This window comes from Aspergillus lucknowensis (genome assembly GCF_044049455.1).
Source record: "Aspergillus lucknowensis strain CBS 449.75 chromosome Unknown BJX67scaffold_1, whole genome shotgun sequence".
Lineage (NCBI taxonomy): Eukaryota > Fungi > Ascomycota > Eurotiomycetes > Eurotiales > Aspergillaceae > Aspergillus > Aspergillus lucknowensis.
Genome location: NW_027263545.1, coordinates 416650 through 437999, shown reverse-complemented (window position 1 = coordinate 437999; position 21350 = coordinate 416650). Strand labels below are relative to the sequence as shown.

The 21350-nt window shown below is 51.2% G+C and overlaps 6 protein-coding genes across 6 annotated transcripts; 4 read left to right on the top strand and 2 right to left on the bottom strand.

Moving 5' to 3' along the window:
- The first annotated feature begins 231 nt into the window (after positions 1-231).
- On the top strand, positions 232-1919 carry BJX67DRAFT_5834 (RCC1 domain-containing protein). The gene has a single exon (XM_071035187.1). It carries the CDS (start codon positions 521-523, stop codon positions 1769-1771), a length of 1251 nt encoding a protein of 416 aa, XP_070891363.1. The 5' UTR covers positions 232-520; the 3' UTR covers positions 1772-1919.
- On the bottom strand, positions 1851-3525 carry BJX67DRAFT_376206 (putative DNA repair protein rad9; the record flags this gene model as incomplete). The annotated part of the gene is made up of 7 exons (XM_071031829.1): positions 1851-1877; positions 1930-2055; positions 2110-2678; positions 2730-2945; positions 3001-3136; positions 3188-3343; positions 3412-3525. The coding sequence occupies 7 exons, from the start codon at positions 3523-3525 to the stop codon at positions 1851-1853; spliced, it is 1344 nt and encodes a 447-aa protein (XP_070891362.1).
- Positions 3526-3786: 261 nt separating this feature from the next.
- On the top strand, positions 3787-6045 carry BJX67DRAFT_5816 (uncharacterized protein). Its single transcript, XM_071035185.1, has 7 exons — positions 3787-4021; positions 4085-4333; positions 4396-4520; positions 4594-4638; positions 4686-4833; positions 4882-5813; positions 5866-6045. Exons 1-7 carry the CDS (start codon positions 3885-3887, stop codon positions 5907-5909), a joined length of 1680 nt encoding a protein of 559 aa, XP_070891361.1. The 5' UTR covers positions 3787-3884; the 3' UTR covers positions 5910-6045.
- A 115-nt stretch (positions 6046-6160) lies between these two features.
- Positions 6161-11380, top strand: BJX67DRAFT_339340 (DNA-directed DNA polymerase alpha catalytic subunit POL1). Its single transcript, XM_071027651.1, has 5 exons — positions 6161-6697; positions 6760-8466; positions 8515-9072; positions 9123-9863; positions 9912-11380. The coding sequence occupies exons 1-5, from the start codon at positions 6311-6313 to the stop codon at positions 10893-10895; spliced, it is 4377 nt and encodes a 1458-aa protein (XP_070891360.1). The 5' UTR covers positions 6161-6310; the 3' UTR covers positions 10896-11380.
- An 83-nt stretch (positions 11381-11463) lies between these two features.
- Positions 11464-16790, top strand: BJX67DRAFT_369067 (uncharacterized protein; the record flags this gene model as incomplete). The annotated part of the gene is made up of 13 exons (XM_071030711.1): positions 11464-11516; positions 11579-11760; positions 11835-11917; positions 11970-12514; positions 12582-12732; positions 12913-13021; positions 13088-13303; positions 13373-13496; positions 14497-14702; positions 14758-15726; positions 15780-15887; positions 16395-16523; positions 16579-16790. The coding sequence occupies 13 exons, from the start codon at positions 11464-11466 to the stop codon at positions 16788-16790; spliced, it is 3087 nt and encodes a 1028-aa protein (XP_070891359.1).
- Positions 16791-17135: 345 nt separating this feature from the next.
- On the bottom strand, positions 17136-19034 carry BJX67DRAFT_5382 (SGNH/GDSL hydrolase family protein). Its single transcript, XM_071035135.1, has 4 exons — positions 18650-19034; positions 18440-18572; positions 18222-18361; positions 17136-18126 (listed from the first exon to the last, which is right to left on the bottom strand). The coding sequence occupies exons 1-4, from the start codon at positions 18760-18762 to the stop codon at positions 17406-17408; spliced, it is 1107 nt and encodes a 368-aa protein (XP_070891358.1). The 5' UTR covers positions 18763-19034; the 3' UTR covers positions 17136-17405.
- Positions 19035-21350: the final 2316 nt, after the last annotated feature.

Sequence of the window (21350 nt, the reverse complement as noted above, 5' to 3'; positions counted from 1 at the left end):
CATATGAAAGTCTAGCCATAATTTTTTCCCCCTGTTACTGTGGATTCTCTCGAATCAAACATACATCGAGCAGGTGGAGTGTTACTTTTTCGTACCTTGAACATAGACCCAATTCGCAGCACCCGATCCACCTCAAATAACAATGTTTCACTATAGACTCTACAGAGTATTATCACAGCTCTAATCATGATGTCAATTGTTCCCAAATGTAGCATGCGCTGTAACAGGCCAGTGCCGAGGCCCCCTCAGTTCGTTCTCCACAGCCCGAATCCGGCGGCAATATTTTGCCGTCTTAATACTCACACTAGTTAGTAACAGGCAGGCGATGACCAAGGCGGTCTGATATATCTTGTTCCACCCCCGCACAAGCCTCCTCACTCCCACTCTTGATATTCATACATACAAATCCTTCCAGGAATGACTCCCCGGTTATTTAACTGACCCGTAAGGCATTCCGTCTGATGAAAAACCAAATCCACACTTTATAGTCCATCCACCCCCGCTCTCCCTCCCCCTCCCCATGACCCCACTCCCAACACTCTTCGCCTTCGGCTCAAACGGCTCGGGCCAACTAGGTATCGGCCACGGCGAGGACGTATCGATTCCTACACGCTGCATATTTGACGATGACTATGACGGCGAGGTCCCGGATGCATTTCCGTCGGGGAAGTCAAGAACTCAGGAACACAGCGGAGGAGACTGTGTTCGTGTCTCGCGCATTGTCGCGGGTGGGAATCATACGCTTGTCCTTTTAGAGGATGGGCGGGTTTATGCGGCTGGGTGGAATAGGGATGGGAGGTGTGGGTGGCTGGTGAAGACGGGTCCGAGTTCGAGTCTCAATTCGAGTTCTGAAGGGCAGACGGGGTCGATGTTCAGCTTCAAACGTGTTGTTGTTATTGACGAGGGAGCGGGTACCGGTCGTACCTATGACTTGTTTAAGAGTGTGTCGGCGACGTGGGAGGGGACGTTTCTTGTTCCTTTGGCTTGCACGGTCGACAAACACAGTTTCGGAGACGACCATGGGGATGCAGTATTCGTTCTCGGGTCCGGAGCGAAAGGGGAGCTTGGGCTTGGGCCGGACACTCTTCGGACCAGTGCTGCGAAACGAATTCCGAATTTCCCGCCGCCGGGTACGAGGATCCGTACTATTACTAGCGGAATGGGCCATACGGTGGTGGTTTTGACGAATGGTGATGTGTATGGATGGGGTGGTGCGAGGAAAGGACAGATTGGTGAGGCGGTGGCTAGCGGGAAGATCGTCTGGTCGCCCGTGAAGATTGAGGGATTGCCGTTTCCTGTATCGGATGCGACTTGTGGGCGGGAGTTTACGGTGCTATGTGGTGATAGCACTGCGGGGGAGTTTGTGGTGCTGGGTTCGTCATTGGGAGATAAGTGGGGTGTTATTTCTGGTGTTCCGAACTCTGATAGATTGAGCGGCTATCTGAAGATTGATGCCAGCTGGCATGGTGTCTATGTACATCAGAAAGACGGCTCTGTGCTAGCCTGGGGGCGGAATGACCGTGGTCAGTTACCGGCGGAAGATTTTTCGGGAGTAAAGGAGGTGGCGGTTGGGAGTGAACATGTTCTTGCCCTGTTGGAGGATCAGAACGTCGTGGCATTTGGATGGGGAGAGCATGGAAACTGCGGCTCGGATACGGATGCACAGGGAAACGTCAAGAGTGTACACAGTCAGATTACTCTGCCTGAGGGGAGTTCCAAGGTCGTCGGCGTTGGTGCGGGTTGTGCGACTAGCTGGATCATTGCTTCTTGAGCTTTTTGCTCAATTGACATTCCGCATCCCGCGCCGACTATTGGGTTGAGGAGATTGTCGGCCGAGTGATGAACAACTTTCAGTCGAAGAGCCCGAGCCCATGAAGCTACAAGTTGTTAGTTCAGCCGCAGCCTGCAGCTTGAAGGGAAGATGCCTACCTGCGACATTCTCTGCGTCGGAGGAATACCCATTTCATCCTGGCGGCTCACATCCATCTGATTCCCGATGTCTGCGAAGCTGGGTTCACTATCCCGCAAACGCGGCCCCAGGCTGTCAGGATTATCCTAAATCCTCCATCAGCAAGTAATACCCACAACAACGATGGCCTGGAAGCCTACCAGGTTAGCGCTCGCATCCCAACCAAGCATGTCCTCAGCTCCAGGCTCGTCATCGTCTGCTACATCCCACTGTCTGTCATCATCTGCTGGCACGAAGAGGCTATCAAATTTGCTCGACGGAGTTTGCTGCATTGTGGCCTGAGTGTTTGGCTCAGCGCTTCGTGAAGCGGTTCCCGTGAGAGGGCGGACAGGCCTGCTCCGAGGAGGAGGCATCTGGCCCGAGTTTCCGGAGCTACCCGCTTGGCTAGCCTGTGCAGCTGCAGGTGTTTGTCTTGCTGACAACTGCGGTACAGGTCTTGAGGAAGTCGGAACATCGTCTGGTCCCGGTTCACCCGTTGTCATGAGTGTAAACTCTGTTCTGATGCCCTCGAAGTCATAAGCGAGTTGCAGAGGCCGACATGGGCGAGTATATAAGGCGGTGATTATAACTCGGGCGGTTTCGGCATGTGCTATTACCGCCTTGAAGTCCTTTAAGCTAATGGCAACGTGAACCCCGTCATCGGCTAAGTACTGCTCGAAGTCTTTCTTGTCGATCGCCACGGAGGTGTGCACAGGCTGTCTGAGAATCTCTACAGGATCGAGTCAGCACGATACCCAGCTGGGTTTTGTGCTTGACCAACCTTTCCCGTCCGTAATCTTAGTCGTGAAGCTAGTGAATATAGCTTTGGTGTTTTCTGAATGCATATCCAGCTGTTCTGCCGAGGGACTGAAATGATGTGTGATCTCTTTCAAGAACCTCGGCTCAATACACCACTCATTCGTCGCCTTTGATCTGTCAAATATGGCATGCTGAATGGTCGTAGGCTCGTACGTGAGCTTGTAGGACCTTACCACGCCTGGCCAGAGAGTAAGCAAATCATGGCTCAAGACCAGAATGTGAGATGAACCAACCAAGTCCACACATCATTTTAATAACCAGTCGACATTCAGTCTCGTCCAGATCATCCTGAACAGCAAGCTCGCAGCGTTCGACGGCGGTATCTCTACCTCTTCCACCCGTTCTTCCTCTAAAGACAGGGAGCAACGTCTACAGCAATCAGCGAGTACTCCCCCAAACCGTGGCATTGGGGGGTCGCACCTTCAAATATACTTGGCAGCTAAACTTGCCCCCACGAGTCCGAGAGCCACCAGCATTTGTGTCCGGTTCAAAGGTATAGCTCTCGAAAAAGCTGTCGGACTCAAAGGCAAATGCTGCGTATGCTGTCTTGCTTGAGTTGAGCGCGCTCAAGCGAAGCTTCGATGCTCGTCAGAAGCTGGTTCCTTACGCTCAATTTCGGCTCCAACTGCTGGCTGGGTACGTACCAGATCTGGCTCAGCCTCGATAGCCACAGTGTCACTGTATTTCGCTAGACAAACCAAGGCATCCTGGAATCGAAGCAATGGCCCTATGAGGAGCGAGAAGGATAATGTTGTCATGGCATTTGTGAGACGAAGCTCTCGTCTCCATCAAACACAAGCCCTGTGAAACCGAAGATGAGCAATTCTCAGCGTATAGTGAGCCTTTCTACCAGCAGCTGAGAATGTGCCCCTCGAATTTTTCCTGATTCGTACAGAAAGAGTACAGTCAAACGTGTGAGGCAGCCTTGGGCCCAGAAACAGGAACGCGTGTTTACATAAGCAGCGCCGCGGATGGCAGGCGAACTGCTCAGCAACCCGACATCAACGTCAACCCGTCATCAGCTCTGAAAACTGTCTGGAATCGAGATATAAGTTGATAACTTGAATTGCGTATACAGCGATTTACCCCCGGGGTGGTTGAAACTCCTCTCCCGAAAATGGCCGTCTCACTGCCTAGCGAGATTCTCTTCATGGTCTTGGACAACTTGGGGGACGAGAGGGATTTCAACAGCTTGTTTCAATGTGCTCTGACATCAAAGCACTTTACTAAGCACGCGCTGTCCGTTTTATATCGGTAAGTTTAATATATGGTGGATGGTGGGCTCTGCACGTTTTCACGGCTCACATAACGCGCCAGGATCTATGACGCTTCGCCCTTGAGAGGCGGAGGAACCGAGGACGAGCAGTTCAGAACTCGAAGGCCAACTTTGTCTTCCGCTGCTTTTAAAACTGATCAAAACTGGGCGCTTCGGAAATGGGTTACGCTATGGCGTTCCATTGTTCTCTCCACGCTGGACCTTACTTATCTCCCTTACTATAGCTATATCCGGTACCTAGATCTTGATGATTTAGGGAATCTGCTGGGTTCTGGATCAATTGTTAAGGAGTATGTTGAGCCCGCTAATTCTCCTTACAAGGCATGGTATTTTCTTGTCTAACAGGCGTTAGTGAGTTCTTTACCCCGGAAATTACAGAGTTTGTATGTCGCAATTACGTCCCAGAGGGAAACAAGCGGCGCCGTGGACCGAAGACTCTACCCGACAACGAATGGACCAAGGTGAAACTTGGGTCAGGTCAGTGATCAGAGTCCCTGTAGTACTGCGATATCGTGCTTGTTTCTATAGTCCTGGTCTTACTCCTGAGAAGCCATTGCACAGAAAAATTCGTTGATCCGAGGCATGTCCTGCGACGGTAGGCTCCCACCCAACGATATTTTCCGGCCTGTCTGATGAACTCAGTGCCACCCACAACGCTGAACGAGTGGATTGAAGGGTCCCCCCAGCTGCAGAGCCTGACTGTTTGGTCCGGGGCTGTCCTGTCGCAGCAAGCAGGCGAGAAAATCCGCACTCACTGCCCTGATTTCAGGCAGCTGAGGATTTATACCTGGTATTGCCCTTCAACTCCCACCGAGGATCTACACTCACATTGTGCTAGGCAGAATAAACCACCTGCGAACGCTGAAAAGGACGCGGAAGAGCTCTTCAATGCACTCCGACCCAACTCGCTCGAGTACTTTGAGATCCTCAGCTTCTCTCACCTGGGCCCTCGGTCCATAAAGGCTTTGGGGACACAGACGGACTCCCTGATAGAGCTGAAACTAACCAGTCTCGAGATTGATACGATTCGAGAACTCCCGTCCCTGGGAGGGCTGCCCGCTTTGGAGGTTCTGGCGCTAACAGATTCGGCACCCACTATCTGGACCGAAGAATTCTATTCAACTCTCAATCAGGTCGCCCGCTGGTTGCGGGATTGCAAGAAGTTGAAGCGTCTAGAACTGAGGAAGTTCATGGATGATACCGAATTGTTAACGCAGGTCATGATGAGTCGCGGTATTCGTCTCTCAAGTCTCTCCTTCGCCGGCTACAAGCTCTCCAACAGCCGTGGCTTCTTCGACGCACTTTTATTGCACGATTCTTTAGAATACCTCTATCTTCGAGGAGAGGGAAGTGAGGATCCCCGAGATAACGAGAGGCTCGTCCAAGCTATAGGGGGCCTTACCAGACTCCGGGAACTCGAGCTCAAAGACGTATCCGACTGGTTCACAATGGACCATGTCATGACATTGACGCCATTCCTTCCTCTTCTTGAGAGACTCTGGATCAGTGGCGAAGCCTTCAACGACTCTGTATGGAGCGCGTTCTCGTGCCTTCCAAACCTCAAGAGCCTCGCCATCTACGCCATGAGCAATTTCACGGTGATTGGAGTAATTGATTTCATCACCCAGCTTGGTCCCGGGAATAGAGGCTTGAATCTGTCTATACTCAACGCGATTTCCGGCATAAACTTCCCAGAGGAGGCGCAGAACACGATTCGCGAAATCTTGGCGGAGAACTTGGATGGGTCGTTTGATTTTGGTCTTGCTCAAGGTGTGCTTTCCATCTTACCCATAATCCGAAGTCCACGCTAACAGATGTTCAGAAGAATTCAGCGAGGCCAGTTCTGGCATTGAATTGTCTGATTAGTGCTATCAGATCCAGGACCTCGGGAGGGTCGGCAGGTATCTGGGAAAATTGGCGGCGTTATAGGGGGGTTAATTCTCAAAATTTTTAAGCATAACATGACTTTAATTGGATATCCGGAATTTTAATCCCAGGTAACTGCAATCGCACTGTCCGTACGTGACTCTGTTGTTCCCGTGGAGTTGTCATCTGCTTGAAGCCAATTAACGGGGATTGGCGGGGGTCGCGTCCTGACCGCGTGCGAAACGCGTCGCCATTTCCACACGCGACTTCCGGAGATTGTCTTCCCTTCTCCAAAACACCAACAGTGCCAATGCGTGAAATCACTGAGCCTTTCTCGAAATTTTTTAATTCATGATCATCAACTTCATGGAGTAATCGCCCCCGCAAATTCTCACACAATAATGGCTTCAGCTCGCGCGAGACTGGCCGAGCTTCGCGCTCTCCGTGCCTCCGGAAAGAAGCGCCTTTCGACCTACGAAGTCGAGGAACAGGGCGACATTTACGAGGAAGTTGACGAGGAAGGGTACAAGAAGGTCATCCGGAACCGACTCGATGAAGACGATTTTGTTGTCGACGACAATGGCGAAGGATACGCGGACGATGGCCGTGAGGTCTGGAATGAGCGGGGAGGCTACAGCGATGAGGAAAGCGAGGACGATGAACTTCCTGCGCGGAGTAAAGCCGCGAAACGCAAACGGGAAGAAGAGCAGCAACGGAAGGAGAAGATCAACAACGGGATCTCGAAATACTTCAATAGTGGAGCGGCAGCTTCTGCCCCGAAGCCTAAGGTGAGCCGAACAGTCTTGCAAATTAACGTTCTCTGAGGCCTGTGGACTGATTTGCATTAAAGCCTGTTGTTACAGCAGAAGATGATGCGTTCATGGCAGATCTTCTAGGTGAAGTAGACACGAACGTGGTCTCGAACCCAATTCCCAAGCACAACGTCGTAAAGTCGGAAACACGTCGCAAAGTCCGCATCCTCTCCCCTCCGCTCTCCGAAAAGACACGCACACCGAAACATACCAGCAAGGACGAAAACAGTGATCCTGTATCCCCAGTCGAAGAGCCGACTCTCAACTTAGATGATGACGACGGGGATCTCCTTCACGCAGATGACGATGATATTCCAATGAGCGATCCGGTGCCCTCCTCGCCAGTTACCAAAGCAGTAGAACGGAAATCGGGCGTCCCTATAAAGGAAGAACCAGAAGACGATGACGATGAGCTGATGGAGGTCGTTCAGGCCACTGCTCACCACGAATCCAAGGCACCGAGTGTCAACATTTCCGGCAGTCGACCTCCGCCCAAGCTCAAGAAGGAGCCTTACCCAACTCCCGCTAGCTCCTCTCCTATGAAATCCCCTACAGATGCCTCGTGGAATAATGTACGCAACAAGCTGAATGTCCTCAGTAGCCCGGCGGCGTCTGATACTCGCGTCTTCGGGAAATTACGACCGCAGGACGTCGTCGAGGAAGATGGAAGCCTCCGTATGTTCTGGCTGGACTACACAGAAGTTAACGGCAGCCTGTGCCTGTTCGGAAAGGTGAAGAATAAGCAGACCGGCTCCTATGCGAGTGCTTTTGTCAAAATCGATAATATCCTCCGAAAGCTGTATTTTCTCCCCAGAGAACACAGGCAGAAGCAAGGCCGAGACACCGACGAGGAAATCGACATGGAAGACGTCTACCATGAAGTCGATCAGATGATGTCAAAGCTAAGAGTAGGTATGCATAAAATCAAGGAATGCACGCGGAAGTATGCCTTTGAAATGCCCGGCGTTCCAAGAGAGACCGAGTACTTGAAGCTCCTTTACCCCTATGACAAACCTGCATTGCCGATGGACACGAAGGGAGAAACGTTCTCTCATGTCTTCGGGACGAACACTTCCCTGTTCGAGCAGTTCGTCCTCTGGAAGAACATCATGGGTCCTTGCTGGCTCAAGTTCGAGGAAGCCGATTTCTCCGCTGTCAACAATGCGTCTTGGTGTAAATTCGAATGCGCGACATCAAAGCCGGCACTTATCGAGCCAGTCCCCGATTCTGAGAATCTCGAACCACCACCTCTTACCTTGATGAGTCTTGCTTTCCGAACGCAACTCAACGTAAAGGAGAACAAACAAGAGATCTTGGTTGCCAGCGCCCGAGTCTACGAAAACGTGTCCTTGACAGAGACCACTCCCCCCGAAAAGCTTCCCTGCAAGACCTTTACCATTATGCGACCTGCGGGCTCTTCGTATCCTGTGAACTTCGAGGTCGAGATCCGGAAGCAAAGAGGGACATACGTACTAGAGAAGAGTGAACAGTTTCTGCTCAGCAAATTCTTGGCTCTGTTTGAGAGAATGGACCCAGATGTTCTGATGGGTCACCAGCTCCAGGAAGTCGACCTCAGTATCTTACTGAACCGATTGAAGGAGAAGAAGACCCCTGGGTGGCATCGTCTTGGAAGATTAAAGCGTGGAGAGTGGCCTAAGAACTTTAACAAAGGAGGCGGGTTTTTCACGGAGAGGCACCTAATATCGGGAAGACTTGTCTGCGATGTGGCCAACGATATGGGCAAGGTAGGTTCTTAATGCCGACATTGAGAGAGCTAATTTAACATACAATAGTCACTTATGATGAAATGCCAATCGTGGAGCCTGACGGAGATGTGCGATCTCTACCTTGGGTCTGACAACACAAGACAAGAACTAGACATCGAAGCAGCACTTAAGACATGGGCGACCTCCAAAGACGGACTCGTCAATTTCGTCAACCATTGCGATACTGATACCTATTTCATCGCCGCGCTGGTTCTACGCCTTCAAATGCTGTCCTTGACCAAGGTGCTTACCAACATTGCCGGTAATTCCTGGGCACGAACCCTAAGTGGTACACGCGCTGAGCGTAATGAGTATATTCTGCTCCACGAATTCCACCGCAACAAGTATATCTGCCCAGACAAGTATTCATCCAAACTACAGAAGGCGGAAGAAAAAGCACAAGATGGAGACGAAGATGATGCAACCGACAAGAAAAAGAAGGACAAATACAAGGGCGGTCTCGTCTTCGAACCAGAGAGGGGTCTTTATGATAGGTTTGTGCTTGTCATGGATTTCAACAGTTTGTACCCGAGTATCATTCAGGAGTACAATATTTGCTTCACCACGGTCGATCGAACAGCCTCAGTATGTTCCCTCAAAGCTCCAGCATGTCTACTCAGACTAACAAATTTTAGGCTGAGAATGAGAACGAGGAGAAGGTGCCAGAAGTTCCTGCGTCCGATACGGAGCAGGGTATCCTACCGCGCCTTATCGCCACTCTTGTCGGCCGTCGACGAGAAGTGAAGAAACTGATGAAGGATAAGCGTGCGACACCTGAACAGCTCGCCCTGTGGGACACAAAGCAGCTGGCCTTCAAGCTGACCGCCAACTCCATGTACGGTTGCCTGGGATACACGCAGAGTCGCTTCTACGCTCGTCCCCTCGCCATGCTCACTACCTTCAAAGGCCGTGAGATTTTACGGAGCACCAAGGAATTGGCAGAGAGCAAACAACTCAGAGTCATCTACGGTGACACCGACTCCGTCATGATCAATACGAATATGGACACCATTAGCGACGCACTCAAGGTTGGAGAGGACTTCAAGAAGACCGTCAACGAGCGGTATCGGCTACTAGAAATCGACATCGACAACATCTTCCGTCGTCTGCTATTGCACGCCAAGAAGAAGTACGCTGCCGTCAATATGACAGAAGTCGACGGTAAATACGTTGACAAGCTCGAGGTAAAGGGTCTGGATATGAAGAGACGTGAGTACTGTGCATTATCGAAGGAGGTCTCCCAGAGACTCTTGAATGAAATCCTTTCTGGCGAGGACCAGGAGCTCGTTCTAAACCGAGTCCATGACTACCTGCGTGAACTCGCTAGCAAAATGAGGGAGTACACCATTCCCGTTCAGAAATACGTTATCTACACGGTACAAGCTCTACCCAAATCCCGTCCAAACACTCGCTGACTCCTCTAGAAATTATCCAAACGTCCTGAAGAGTACCCCAACAAGGAAACAATGCCCCCAGCGCAAGTCGCTCTCCGCGAGCTCGCCCGCGGAAGAACAGTCCGACCAAACGACGTTGTCTCCTACATCGTGACAACCGGCGACTCAGAAACATCCTCTCTCCCTGCAGCCAAACGATCCTACACCCTCCAAGACGTGATGAAATCCGACTCAGGTCTCAAGCCCGACACCGAATTCTACCTACTCAAGCAAATCTTCCCGCCCATCGAACGTCTCTGCGCCCCTATCCCCGGCACAGACGCTGTCCGTCTCGCCGAATGCCTCGGCCTCGACGCCCGCAAATACCAAATCAACACCTCCCCCTCAAATAATACCCAGAACACCGAAATTTTCCCGCTAGAGTCCCAGATCCCGGATAGTGTCCGCTTCGAAAGTGCGGCTCGATTAACCCTCACTTGCCGATACTGCAAGGAACGCTCCGTGTTTGAGGGCATAACAGGCTCGCTCCACATGTGCAAACCACACGGCATCATCTGTCCCAACCCATCCTGCGCCAAACAATTCTCCATTCTTACAATCGTTGCACAGCTTGAATCCCAAATCCGCGCTCAAACGTCAAAGTACTACGAGGGCTGGCTTGTCTGCGATGACTCCGCGTGCGGGAACCGGACGCGCCAGATAAGCGTCTATGGGCATCGTTGTCTCGGGCCGAAGGGCCATGCCGAGGGATGTTTGGGGCGAATGTCATACGAGTACACGGAGAAACAGATGTACAATCAGCTTTTGTACTTCGCCAGTCTGTGGGATGTGGATAAGGCGCGGGCGTCTGCAGAGAAGGAGGCTAGTGGAGAGAAGAAGGATAGCGTCGCGGCGTTGGTGGAGTTCAATCGGGTCAGGTTTGGCACCGTTAGGGGCGTGGTAGAGGGGTATTTGAAGAAATGCGGGCGGCAGTGGGTGGAGATGGATGGATTGTTTAAGTTCATGTTGGCTTAACCCATCTTATATCTTCAAGTTGCCTCCCACGTGCCTGGTATTGCCTCGACGGTTTGTATATAGTGGGTTTCTGTGTGTTGGATTGGCTTTGGCTCTGGTTTGTTAGAGATTGCTTTTGTGCATCCATTTTCTAGGCGCGTTTTTGTCTTAGGCCCTCAATGACGGAATGAAACCAACTAATTCAATTTGACATTTTCCTCATAGTACATTTGGATCGATCCCATGAGGGTTTGGAGGAGATGTCGCCTCAAAAGTCTGAGGACGGATTAAGCTCAAACAAAACTCGCAGGCCATAAACGCTGCCGTCGACAAACTAAGTTGAGTTTATTCTTCCTTCAAGCCCAGGTTGATAACATGATGCCCACCGAAAGGGCTCAATTGTAGGTATACGCCTCAGATAAACGCTAATCCCTTCTGGGCATACCCCACTCCCCACCAATCAAGTGACTTCATCTCCAGTGGAAATGAACTTGAGATGCCAACCGACCAGGACGGACTTCGAGGTGGATGCTCCGGTGAAATTTGACCCAGAACGAAGTCAATTTTGCAGACGCAACAGCTCCCTGCCATGTCAGTCAAGCGAGTCCTCGTGATCGCAGGATCCGACAGCTCAGGCGGCGCGTAGGTCACGCCCCTCGTTTTCGGCTTCAGGCCATCTGCTGAAGCATTTTCTCTGAATCTAGTGGCCTAGAAGCGGACCAGAGGGTCCTGGCTGCACACGGTTGCTACGCACTCACAGCAACCACCGGTCTTACGGCACAGAACACCCTTGGAGTGCACGACATCTTCGTCGTTCCAGCAGAGTTTGTCAAGAAACAGATCAAAGCCAGTCTCGATGACGTCGGGGCCGATGTCGTAAAGCTAGGTACGTCTTATTTTTAATCATATTTATATTAACTTCTCCAGTAACTCAAAAAAAAATGTGCTGATTTCCAAAAGGAATGCTCTCGTCCGCTGAGACGATTGATGTTATCGCGGATGCGCTTGTATCATACCAGATTCCATCCATTGTCCTGGACCCGGTAATTCTCACCCTCCCTCGTCCTTTACCCCCCATCTGATATTAGGAAACAGGTGATGGTGTCTACCAGCGGATCCCAGTTATTACCTGAAGCAGCCGTCCAGGGTCTGCGAACGAAGTTGCTACCCCTAACAACTGTTCTTACACCCAATATACCAGAGGCAAAGCTACTCCTGAACGACTCCGGACTAGAATCTACCGATCCTGAAGATTTACAAGGGCTCATCAAACTCACAAAGCAGGTATCCGCGTTAGGTCCCAAAGCTGTCCTGCTGAAAGGTGGCCACTTACCACTTACAAAAGACTACAAGACCGCACAAAGCCCCAATGAGGCGGTTAGGGTTGTTGACGTCCTTTATGACAGAGAGGATGTTACTCTGTTTGAGACAAACTATCTCGTCTCGAAAAACACACACGGCACCGGATGTTCTCTTGCCTCTGCCATAGCGGCCAATATCGCGCTTGGAAAAGACTTGGAAAGAGCTGTGCGCAGTGCTGTCCGCTTCGTCGAGGCGGGAATCAAGACCAGCTCAGAGCTTGGAAAGGGAAGTGGTCCGATCAACCATTTCCACTCCGTGTACTCGCTCCCCTTTGCGCCGTATGCAATCTATCTCCCTCAATCTTTGACGCAAAGTTTCCATCCAGGCAGCTAATAATCCTCCTAGAGGGCGATTTTTGGAGTACGTTTTAGATCGCCCCGACGTACAATCAGTATGGCAAAAGTTCACAGAGCATGACTTTGTCTTGGGACTGGGCAACGGTACGCTTCCCGTCGAACGATTCAAGGAGTATCTCGTCCAGGATTATCTCTACCTTGTACGCTCCATCTTCTCAATACCCATCAACTATTCTAAACGGCTCTCAACAGGTTCAATTCGCTCGGAGCAACGCACTTGCATCTTATAAGGCAAGCGATATGGCGTCGATAGCCGCAGTAAGTGGCTTCACATCAAGCTATGCCATCACTATGCCACACTCGCTAATATAAATTTCCAGTCGGCGAAGATTGTGTTGCACATCCAACGAGAGACCGCGCTACACATAGATTACTGCGCATCCTTCGGGCTATCCAAAGAGGAAATGGAGAAAATTCCAGAGACTACAGGTGAGCGACGACTTTATATTCGATGGAACTCAGCTGCGCCACAAGTACTAACCAGAAAATTGCCAGCGTGTACCGCATACAGCAGGTATATCCTCGATATAGGTCAGTCGGAGGACTGGCTCGCACTACAAGTAGCCTTGGCCCCATGTTTGATCGGGTACGGCGCTATTGCGCAGAGGTTATATTCAGAGGAAAACACCCTTCGAGACGGCAACCAGTACTGGAAGTGGATTGAGAATTACGTTGCAGAGGACTACACTGAGGCGGTCCGCATAGGATCCGGTAAGCAAACGGTTTTTCACCGGTTAAACGGGCAAACCGCTACGTGATACAGTGCTGACACTCTTATAGAACTGTTAGAAACCTACATGAGAAACGTCTCGCCATCTCGGATGGAAGAGTTGGTCAAGATATTTATTCGGGCGACGGAGTTGGAGATTGAATTCTGGAACATGGGACTCGGGAATGGACACCTGTGAGAAGTAACAGCTAGAAATCCATGTATAGGTACACGTGTGTAGAAGAATATAGAAGATGAACGACCGAAAGCTCCGTGAACAGTCGTTCCCCAGCCGTGCCTCCCGCCCAGGGTCCTGGCTCTCTGGTGGAAAATCGCCATCAAAACTTTAATTCTGCCAGCCAAACAATGAGGCGGCGATTCCACGTGACAAGGCTGACTATCGACAGCCAGGGTGCTTTACCTGCATCCTGTCACTTTGTCTGATCGACCTAAGGCTTCTAACCAGGCTCTTCGTTTTTCCTATCACCTCTGTAATCCCCCGTCGATTGAGGTTATCCGTGAGTCTCGAAGTTTGGCTCTGCCTTTGTCTTTCTCGCCACTGGAAGGTGCTTACGTAAAGCCGGCGGTGTCGAGTTTTCCCCTGCACTAAACCGGAAAGAGCAAATGTTGCCTCAGCGCCTCCCATTTTTATTTTTCCCTTTTTCTTTGCCTTCCCGCCCGATTTTTCTTCTCTCTTATCCTCATTCTCGCCTCTCTCATCCTTTTGTTTGATATCTTCGTGATATCTATCTTCTTTCATCTCCCATCTTTTGGAGATATCTTGATTCTCCTGCTGTCTCTCTCTCTCTTCCCCTTCCCCTCTCTGTGTTGTCGTGTTCTTTTCTTTCTCAAGTTGAGAAAGTCGATTTCATTTCCAACAATATCAGTGCATCTCCTCTAGACCTCGCCATGTCTTCCTACGGTGGCGGCGGCGGCTACCAGCGCGATGCTTATCGGTAAGTTCATATCTCTTGTCCATAGCACCTGACTCAGGCGAAGAGGTGTTGGTTGAATCTCTTTCGTGAATGGGCTTGGTTGTTGCGTCTCTTACCGTCTTGCACACGTTTACTCCAAAGCGGTCTGAGGCCCCACGAATCCTGCCTGTGTTTCACGAACTCATTCATCCGCCACTTCTCTCGCTCGAGCGTTCGGAATCACTCGCTTTCGAACACATGCTGAGACGTTCCTTTTACAGCTCTCGCCAAAATGGAACCGGCGGTGGTTACTCCAACGGTTACTCGAATGGTTACTCCAACGGTCATGGAGGCGGCTATGGGGGTGGTGGCTATGGCGGCGGTGGTTACGGCGGCGGCGGCTACGGACGCGGTGGTGGAGCTGTTGGTGGTGCCGGTGGTGATCGGATGTCTAATCTGGGAGCTGGCTTGAAGAAGCAAGAATGGGGTAAGTCAAATCGGGCGTTAATCCTATCTGGTACAGTTACTAATCTTCCCCGAAGATCTAGATTCTCTTCCCAAATTCGAAAAATCGTTCTACAAGGAGCACCCCGATGTTGCCAACCGATCGCAACGCGATGTCGACGAGTTCCGCAAGAAGTCCGAGATGACTGTACAGGGAAGGAACGTTCCCCGTCCTGTGGAGACTTTCGACGAAGCCGGCTTCCCCCAGTACGTTCTCGGCGAGGTCAAGTCTCAGGGGTTTGAAAAGCCCACAGCCATCCAGTCCCAGGGTTGGCCTATGGCTCTCTCGGGTCGTGATGTCGTCGGTATTGCTGAGACCGGTTCCGGAAAGACGTTGACATACTGTCTCCCTGCTATTGTCCATATCAACGCTCAGCCTCTTCTTGCTCCCGGAGACGGCCCTATCGTCCTTGTTCTCGCTCCCACCCGTGAATTGGCCGTCCAAATCCAGACCGAGATCACTAAGTTCGGAAAGTCTTCTCGCATCAGGAACACTTGCGTCTACGGTGGTGTACCAAAGGGTCCCCAGATTCGCGATCTGTCCCGTGGTGTCGAAGTCTGCATTGCTACTCCTGGTCGTTTGATTGATATGCTCGAAGCTGGCCGGACCAACCTTCGCCGTGTCACCTACCTGGTTCTCGATGAGGCAGATCGCATGTTGGATATGGGTTTCGAGCCTCAGATTCGCAAAATCATCGGTCAGATTCGCCCTGATCGTCAGACTTGCATGTGGTCCGCGACCTGGCCCAAGGAAGTTCGCCAACTCGCGAGCGACTTCCTCAATGATTACATTCAAGTCAACATTGGTTCCATGGACCTGTCCGCTAACCACCGTATTACTCAAATTGTTGAGGTTGTTTCGGATTTCGAAAAGCGTGATCGCATGATCAAGCACCTTGAGAAGATCATGGAGAACCGTGCCAATAAGTGCCTTATCTTCACTGGTACTAAGCGTATTGCCGACGAGATCACGCGATTCCTTCGCCAGGATGGATGGCCAGCTCTATGTGAGTAGACGCTCTTCAATTCTATCAACGTGCATGTACTAACCCACCATCAGCAATCCACGGCGACAAGCAGCAGCAAGAACGAGATTGGGTCTTGAACGAATTCAAGACGGGCAAGAGCCCAATCATGGTGGCCACCGATGTGGCCTCTCGTGGTATTGGTATGAATAGATTGCGATTTGTCCCCTGTTTTTCCCTTCCCATATCCCCGTTCTTCATTCCTTCTTGAAGCATCTCGGCCGTATTGACGTTGTGTGACATTGGCATGGTGCTTGACTCTCTCACATGCCCATGTTGGCGTACTTGACTCGTCCAGGCTTTGTCGGGTCTCCAGAAATGGTTCTCATGCCAGGAGAACCTTGGACTCACAGTGCAGTTTAGCAGACACGTAGGATTCTTCATTCTTCTGTTCTGACTCACCCCGTCTTTGAGTGGTTGGTCGAGAAGTACGGTGGCTTCTCTTCCGACTTGTTGAAGCTGCATTCCAAGGTTACTCTAGGACCGCGATATCTGCCAGCATATGGACTCACCATCCCCGTAACGGATCTTGAGTTGAAAGTCCGTGGAAGAGAGTGATGCATCTAGTCTCACACGGCTGAAAACGGGCTTCTATGCCACGCTGTTGTCTTCACTAATGCTCCGATTTGCTAACATAAGTGTGTCTAAAGATGTTCGCGACATCACCCATGTCTTGAATTATGACTACCCCAACAACTCAGAGGACTACGTTCACCGTATTGGTCGAACTGGTCGTGCTGGTGCCAAAGGAACTGCAATTACCTTTTTCACCACTGACAGTACGTGATCCAACACTGTCCTTGATTATCAAGATGCTAACGTCAAGCTCCACAGATTCTAAGCAAGCTCGTGATTTGGTTACTATCCTTTCCGAGGCTAAGCAGCAGATTGACCCCCGTCTCGCTGAGATGGTCCGCTACAGCGGCGGCGGCGGCGGCCACGGTGGTGGGTATGGCCGTTGGGGTGGTCGCGGTGGCGGCCGCGGTCGTGGTGGCAACTTCACTGCTTCCAATGCAGCTCCCCTCGGTGGCAATCGTCGCTGGTAGACCCATGCCAATGCGCCAGCGCAATGATGAGCTTGTACTCGGCCATCATCCGGTAGACGTGCGATTTTTCTTTACACCTTTCTATTGCTTTTGAGATATCTTTTTCGTAACTCAATAGGGGCGGCGTTTGTCACGATAGACTTTATTCCACAGTTTACTCAGGCTTACAGGGTTTCCGGATTGGGGCAATTGTCCCTAGTTCCAAGGTTGTTTCTCATGGACACATACGGATACATGTTAAATCTGCATTCTTTCTGTCTTTGAAAAGTTGTATGCCACCCCCAGCCACTCACGCACGTGTGGCTTGAGATAGTGTGGCCCAAGTCTAACATCCTAACATCGAGGCAATGTAATTATGATAGCACTTTGCGTTTCTACGCTGTAGCCCACCTTGGACAGCCGTGCTCACCGATACTGGTGCATTGGGTGCGTTTACATGAACCCACAGCTCTGCTCCAATACAGCAATATCCCGGTGCGAGCGGACGAATCAGTAATCATCGGGCGTTTTATATTCCCGCTGAGCAATAAGCCGGCATAGATCTACTCCCCCGTACGCATTCATATTCAGTATATCACATTCCGTTTTCAGTACCCAAAACAGAGTAGACTTGTCTCAATCACCCTTCCACCCACCCAAAAACGCTCCCAAAGCTTTAGCCAAAATCTCATGCACTCGACTCGTGATATGGCCCGAATTATACCAGAAGTACGTCTCCAGTGCCGTCGGACACCCATACGCCTCATAATTCGTCCCAATATCCGGCTGATCATACCCAGGGCAGAAATCCGTCGTGTTCACAATCCCGTATGCCCCGGGGGAATCCAAAACACCACTAAGCACAGAATGCGCATCGAAGAGGAGCACAGTCGTAGCATCATCGCCATCGCCATCGCCATCGCCATGCCGGCTCCGAAACAGCGACGCATGCCGCTCAAGCGCAGAATTGAACCATCCCACCTGTGTCGCGTTCGGTGAGCGGTTCTCCGGTAACTCATCCTGGTTCGCTGGGTTGCGGTCTAAGGGGGGGAGATTGAGGAAGAGGTAGTTCCTGTATCCCAGTTCGTGCAGGGTCGATACGGAGTCGAAGAGGGTGCTCATCAGGGTATTGTAGAATGCCGGGAAGGAAGGGATCGCGGCGCCGTAGCCGTCGTTGCCTGCGGCGCTGTCGTTTATGTCGTTGATGCCGATCCAGATTGCCACGAGGGTGGATTCGGGGTTGAGGATGGCATGGCTGCCGTGGGAGTTGGGGGTTGCGAGGACTGGGTGGGCGAAGGTGGTGTATTGGGTTATTTGGTTTACGAAGGAGACTGTGTAGTTGTGGTGTAGGGGGAGGCTTTTTTTTCGTCTTGTGAGTAATCATTGTCTGTAGAGGAGGGATGGCCGTCGAGGTATATTTATTGGTTCTTTGAGGAGGGAAAGCCAACGTACTGTTCAGCGGAGATATCTGCGCCTGCGAACGCGAAATCCCATAGTTGCTTCTTGCAGCTTAATGGGGATGTTAGGCCTTCCTCCACGCCGCAGCCTGCGAGGTATTCGAGCCAATTGGGTCCGCCTGCGGAGGTGCCGGTCTATACAAATCGTTAGGTGTGAGCTGTGCGCGTAAAAAAGGGTGACTGGTGACGGAGAGTTCAAGAGGTGAGACGCGCCTGGCTCTGGACGATCTTGTTTGTTAACAGCTTGCGTGCGTTGAACGCGTAGTCAAATTGGTCGCCGATGAAGCTGTAGTTGGTGCGTCCGTGGATTCCTTGGACGTATGTGTATGAATCGCCAAAGGCGACGCTGTGAGCCAAAATGTTAGCTATCAGCCTTTATATCTACAGATTATTCGGGCCATGGGAGAGAAAAGTAGCACTAACAGGTGACGGATCGAGTGCCAGTCGAATCCATGTCTACTCAGGGCATTGGAGGGAAGGGCCTCGATTAGAGGTATACTGCCCGCGAGGGCGAGGACGAATGGCCCGACCATCATTTGTACGTCGTCAAATAAACCTACCGGGGGCCAATAGCACGCAGTGCTTGGCTGTTTACAACGTGTTGGTCCGATTATATACCTCTATTCTGGACTGTCCATCCAGATTACCTTTCTCGGTACAAATGTGTTGAACGGAGAAATTTCGACGGCATCGTCTTGGATAAAGGCCGGTCACGGAAGATATTTCTCCGTTGGCTATTGATGGGCCAACTCTCGGGTGAGAGGAAGATGTCATCGTCGTGCCTGGTGGGATTCTGAGTTTACAGGACAGTGATTCTTTCAGCTTTTCGTCTCTGTGCTCCGACTCTAGGCACTGAGATGGGGAAGTTATCAGGTCTTGAGACTGATAGAGAAGCCTCAGGCACCAGGGGGGGCCCGCTTCCCAATCCTCTTGGGCAAACCGCCTTGTTCATCCAAGTACTGTTCAAACGAACATCAAAATCAGACGAACCGAAAATGCTGGCACGACGATTGACCCTGGAGGCTGCAGAGCGGGGTGTACCGAGTCGTGGACAGAACGATCCTCGCTTCCTCGCCGAGATCATGTGCTGAGAATGGCCACCAGAGCGAGTGCGGAGAAGCGCAATCTTGATAGACTAAATTTGGCAATCCAGTTCAATTCAACTGTCCTTCTGAAGCGCCTGAAACCATGGATCCTCGACTCTTGGGTGGAGAGGAGAGAGGCACTCTGGCGCAAGATCTCACCGACCAACAGAGCCAAACCCATTAGTCCACGGAAATGTCCATGACCTCGCTCTGGTTCTTGTGGGCCTGAAGGCTCGGGTCCCAGCCGAGGGAGGGGACTGATCGGGACCTCGAGTGGAAGTGGCCCCATCTTGGTGTCCCCAGTCTGGTGTCCAAAGTCAGCGTTGTGCGTCCGGAGTGCTTTGCTGAAGTGATGTGGTTTTGAGCTTTGGATAAGGAGGTTCGAGAACAGTCAGCTTTTCCTGCCCTCGAAGGGCCCTTGTCAACTCGGGAAATGTCTGGGAGGGGACTGGTGACAGCCCAGGTGAGCGACAAAGAGCTGAACGATGTGCCCTCTGTATGTGGTGTATTTGCTACGTATGAAAGAAAACGGCGAGTGGTTTTCAGACGGTATGCCGCTATCCTAGAAGGGGCTAGAAGTAAAAATGAAGATGCTCCGTGGCTCGGGAAGGGAGGGCGGACGCTCGCAAGAAAAGGGGCTAGGATGAATCTGGACTAGACCGTGTATAGGATAAACTTTCGGAGTCCAAGATGTTGAACTCGAAATTCTGCTGACCAAAACCACGAGTGAAGAAGATTGGACAGGACGTGAGAAACCCAAAGTAAGCCTGCCATGGCGTGAGCCGGCACCACGATGGGTGAGTTGGTCGACAGCTAGAGTCGCCGAAGAACATGCATGGAACAAAAACCTCCAGGTTTGGGATGACATGTCGAGGAGCGCGATTCTTGAAGGATTCTTGGTCGTGGACCATTCCATCGCAGACGTCACCGATTTTCTTCTTCAAAATATGTCCCACCAGATGTGGACAGTCACTTTACCTGCCTAATTGAGGCGAGCGCACCTCCCCGACCTGAAATCGTGATTCTTGGCGCTCTCTGATGTCGGAGAAATACCGACCAATGAGCACTAAGCAACATCACAGACCCGTGGACAACTCCTGAGCCTTCCAAGCGAAGGTGTTGTCGGGGCCAAAACAGGATCATGATTTTCGATCAGTCCCTTCCAGGTTACTTTTCTTAAGTTATCCATTCTTGCGTTTGTTTTCAAACACCTGCGGATTTCTTCGTACTCGCGCTTTCCGCACCCTTTCTGAAAGATGACCTGGGCCAGGCCAATTTCATTTCTCAGAAATTATCTCCTGATATCAAATTCAGGTGGCATCACGGAGGACCTCGATCATTGCTTTTCCGTCAATTTCTGCAAGTCAAGAAGTCACAAGGGCATTTGAGAATCTGACCCCTGCAACATCAATCCCATGCAACCTTCCTCTATCGAGAGAAGGCCAAGTGCCATTTGAGTGCTGGAGACGATGTGAAGTCTTCAACAGGAGTGGCGCTTTCCCAGTCCGCGCTGCCCTGAGACCTCCAGTCAGTTCTTTAATTTTGAATCCTGAGGGACGGCTGTGTTCCGACGAAGGAGAGGGATGGGCTTTCCCTCTCCCAGCCGGTCCAGATCCACGAAAAGTATCTTGCACAATCTCGGAGACGCTTGACGAAGCGCGGCCATCTGGAAAATCAAGTTGTAGATAGCCTGACAGCGACTTGCTCAGCAACCGCTATTCCCACATGTCAAGTGATTTGCTGAAGAGTGATATGAGGACACTGTGCCCCGGGATTGAGCAGCTGCAAGAGATCAGGGGTTGCAGCAAGATAATTCTTCTCTCTGCTTTTCTGTCTGATGAAGCATGTTGCTGTGAGGCGTTCCGGGATGTTATCGAGCAGGCTCAGAGATGCTAACAGCCCTCGCCCACGTGGATCTTGGTTCGGCACCAAAATAGCTTCAACTCCAACGTCAACAATCGAAGATCTTCTTGAGATATTTTTGCTTCAGTCCAGAACAGAGATTTGACGCATTTCCTTTGCCCATACATCCTTCATCG

What these genes read in the sequence shown, in the direction of transcription:
- BJX67DRAFT_5834 (XM_071035187.1), top strand. Translation starts at nt 521, where the DNA reads ATGACCCCACTCCCAACACTCTTCGCCTTCGGCTCAAACGGCTCGGGC.
- BJX67DRAFT_5816 (XM_071035185.1), top strand. Translation starts at nt 3,885, where the DNA reads ATGGCCGTCTCACTGCCTAGCGAGATTCTCTTCATGGTCTTGGACAAC. An exon ending in GCGCTGTCCGTTTTATATCG is followed by an intron (nt 4,022 to 4,084) that starts GTAAGTTTAATA and finishes ATAACGCGCCAG; the next exon opens with GATCTATGACGCTTCGCCCT. An exon ending in CCGAGGCATGTCCTGCGACG is followed by an intron (nt 4,639 to 4,685) that starts GTAGGCTCCCAC and finishes TGATGAACTCAG; the next exon opens with TGCCACCCACAACGCTGAAC.
- BJX67DRAFT_339340 (XM_071027651.1), top strand. Translation starts at nt 6,311, where the DNA reads ATGGCTTCAGCTCGCGCGAGACTGGCCGAGCTTCGCGCTCTCCGTGCC. An exon ending in CTTCTGCCCCGAAGCCTAAG is followed by an intron (nt 6,698 to 6,759) that starts GTGAGCCGAACA and finishes TTTGCATTAAAG; the next exon opens with CCTGTTGTTACAGCAGAAGA. An exon ending in AGAAATACGTTATCTACACG is followed by an intron (nt 9,864 to 9,911) that starts GTACAAGCTCTA and finishes TGACTCCTCTAG; the next exon opens with AAATTATCCAAACGTCCTGA.
- BJX67DRAFT_5382 (XM_071035135.1), bottom strand. Translation starts at nt 18,762, where the DNA reads ATGATGGTCGGGCCATTCGTCCTCGCCCTCGCGGGCAGTATACCTCTA. An exon ending in TGGCACTCGATCCGTCACCT is followed by an intron (nt 18,573 to 18,649) that starts GTTAGTGCTACT and finishes TTTGGCTCACAG; the next exon opens with CGTCGCCTTTGGCGATTCAT. An exon ending in GCAGATATCTCCGCTGAACA is followed by an intron (nt 18,127 to 18,221) that starts GTACGTTGGCTT and finishes ACGAAAAAAAAG; the next exon opens with CCTCCCCCTACACCACAACT.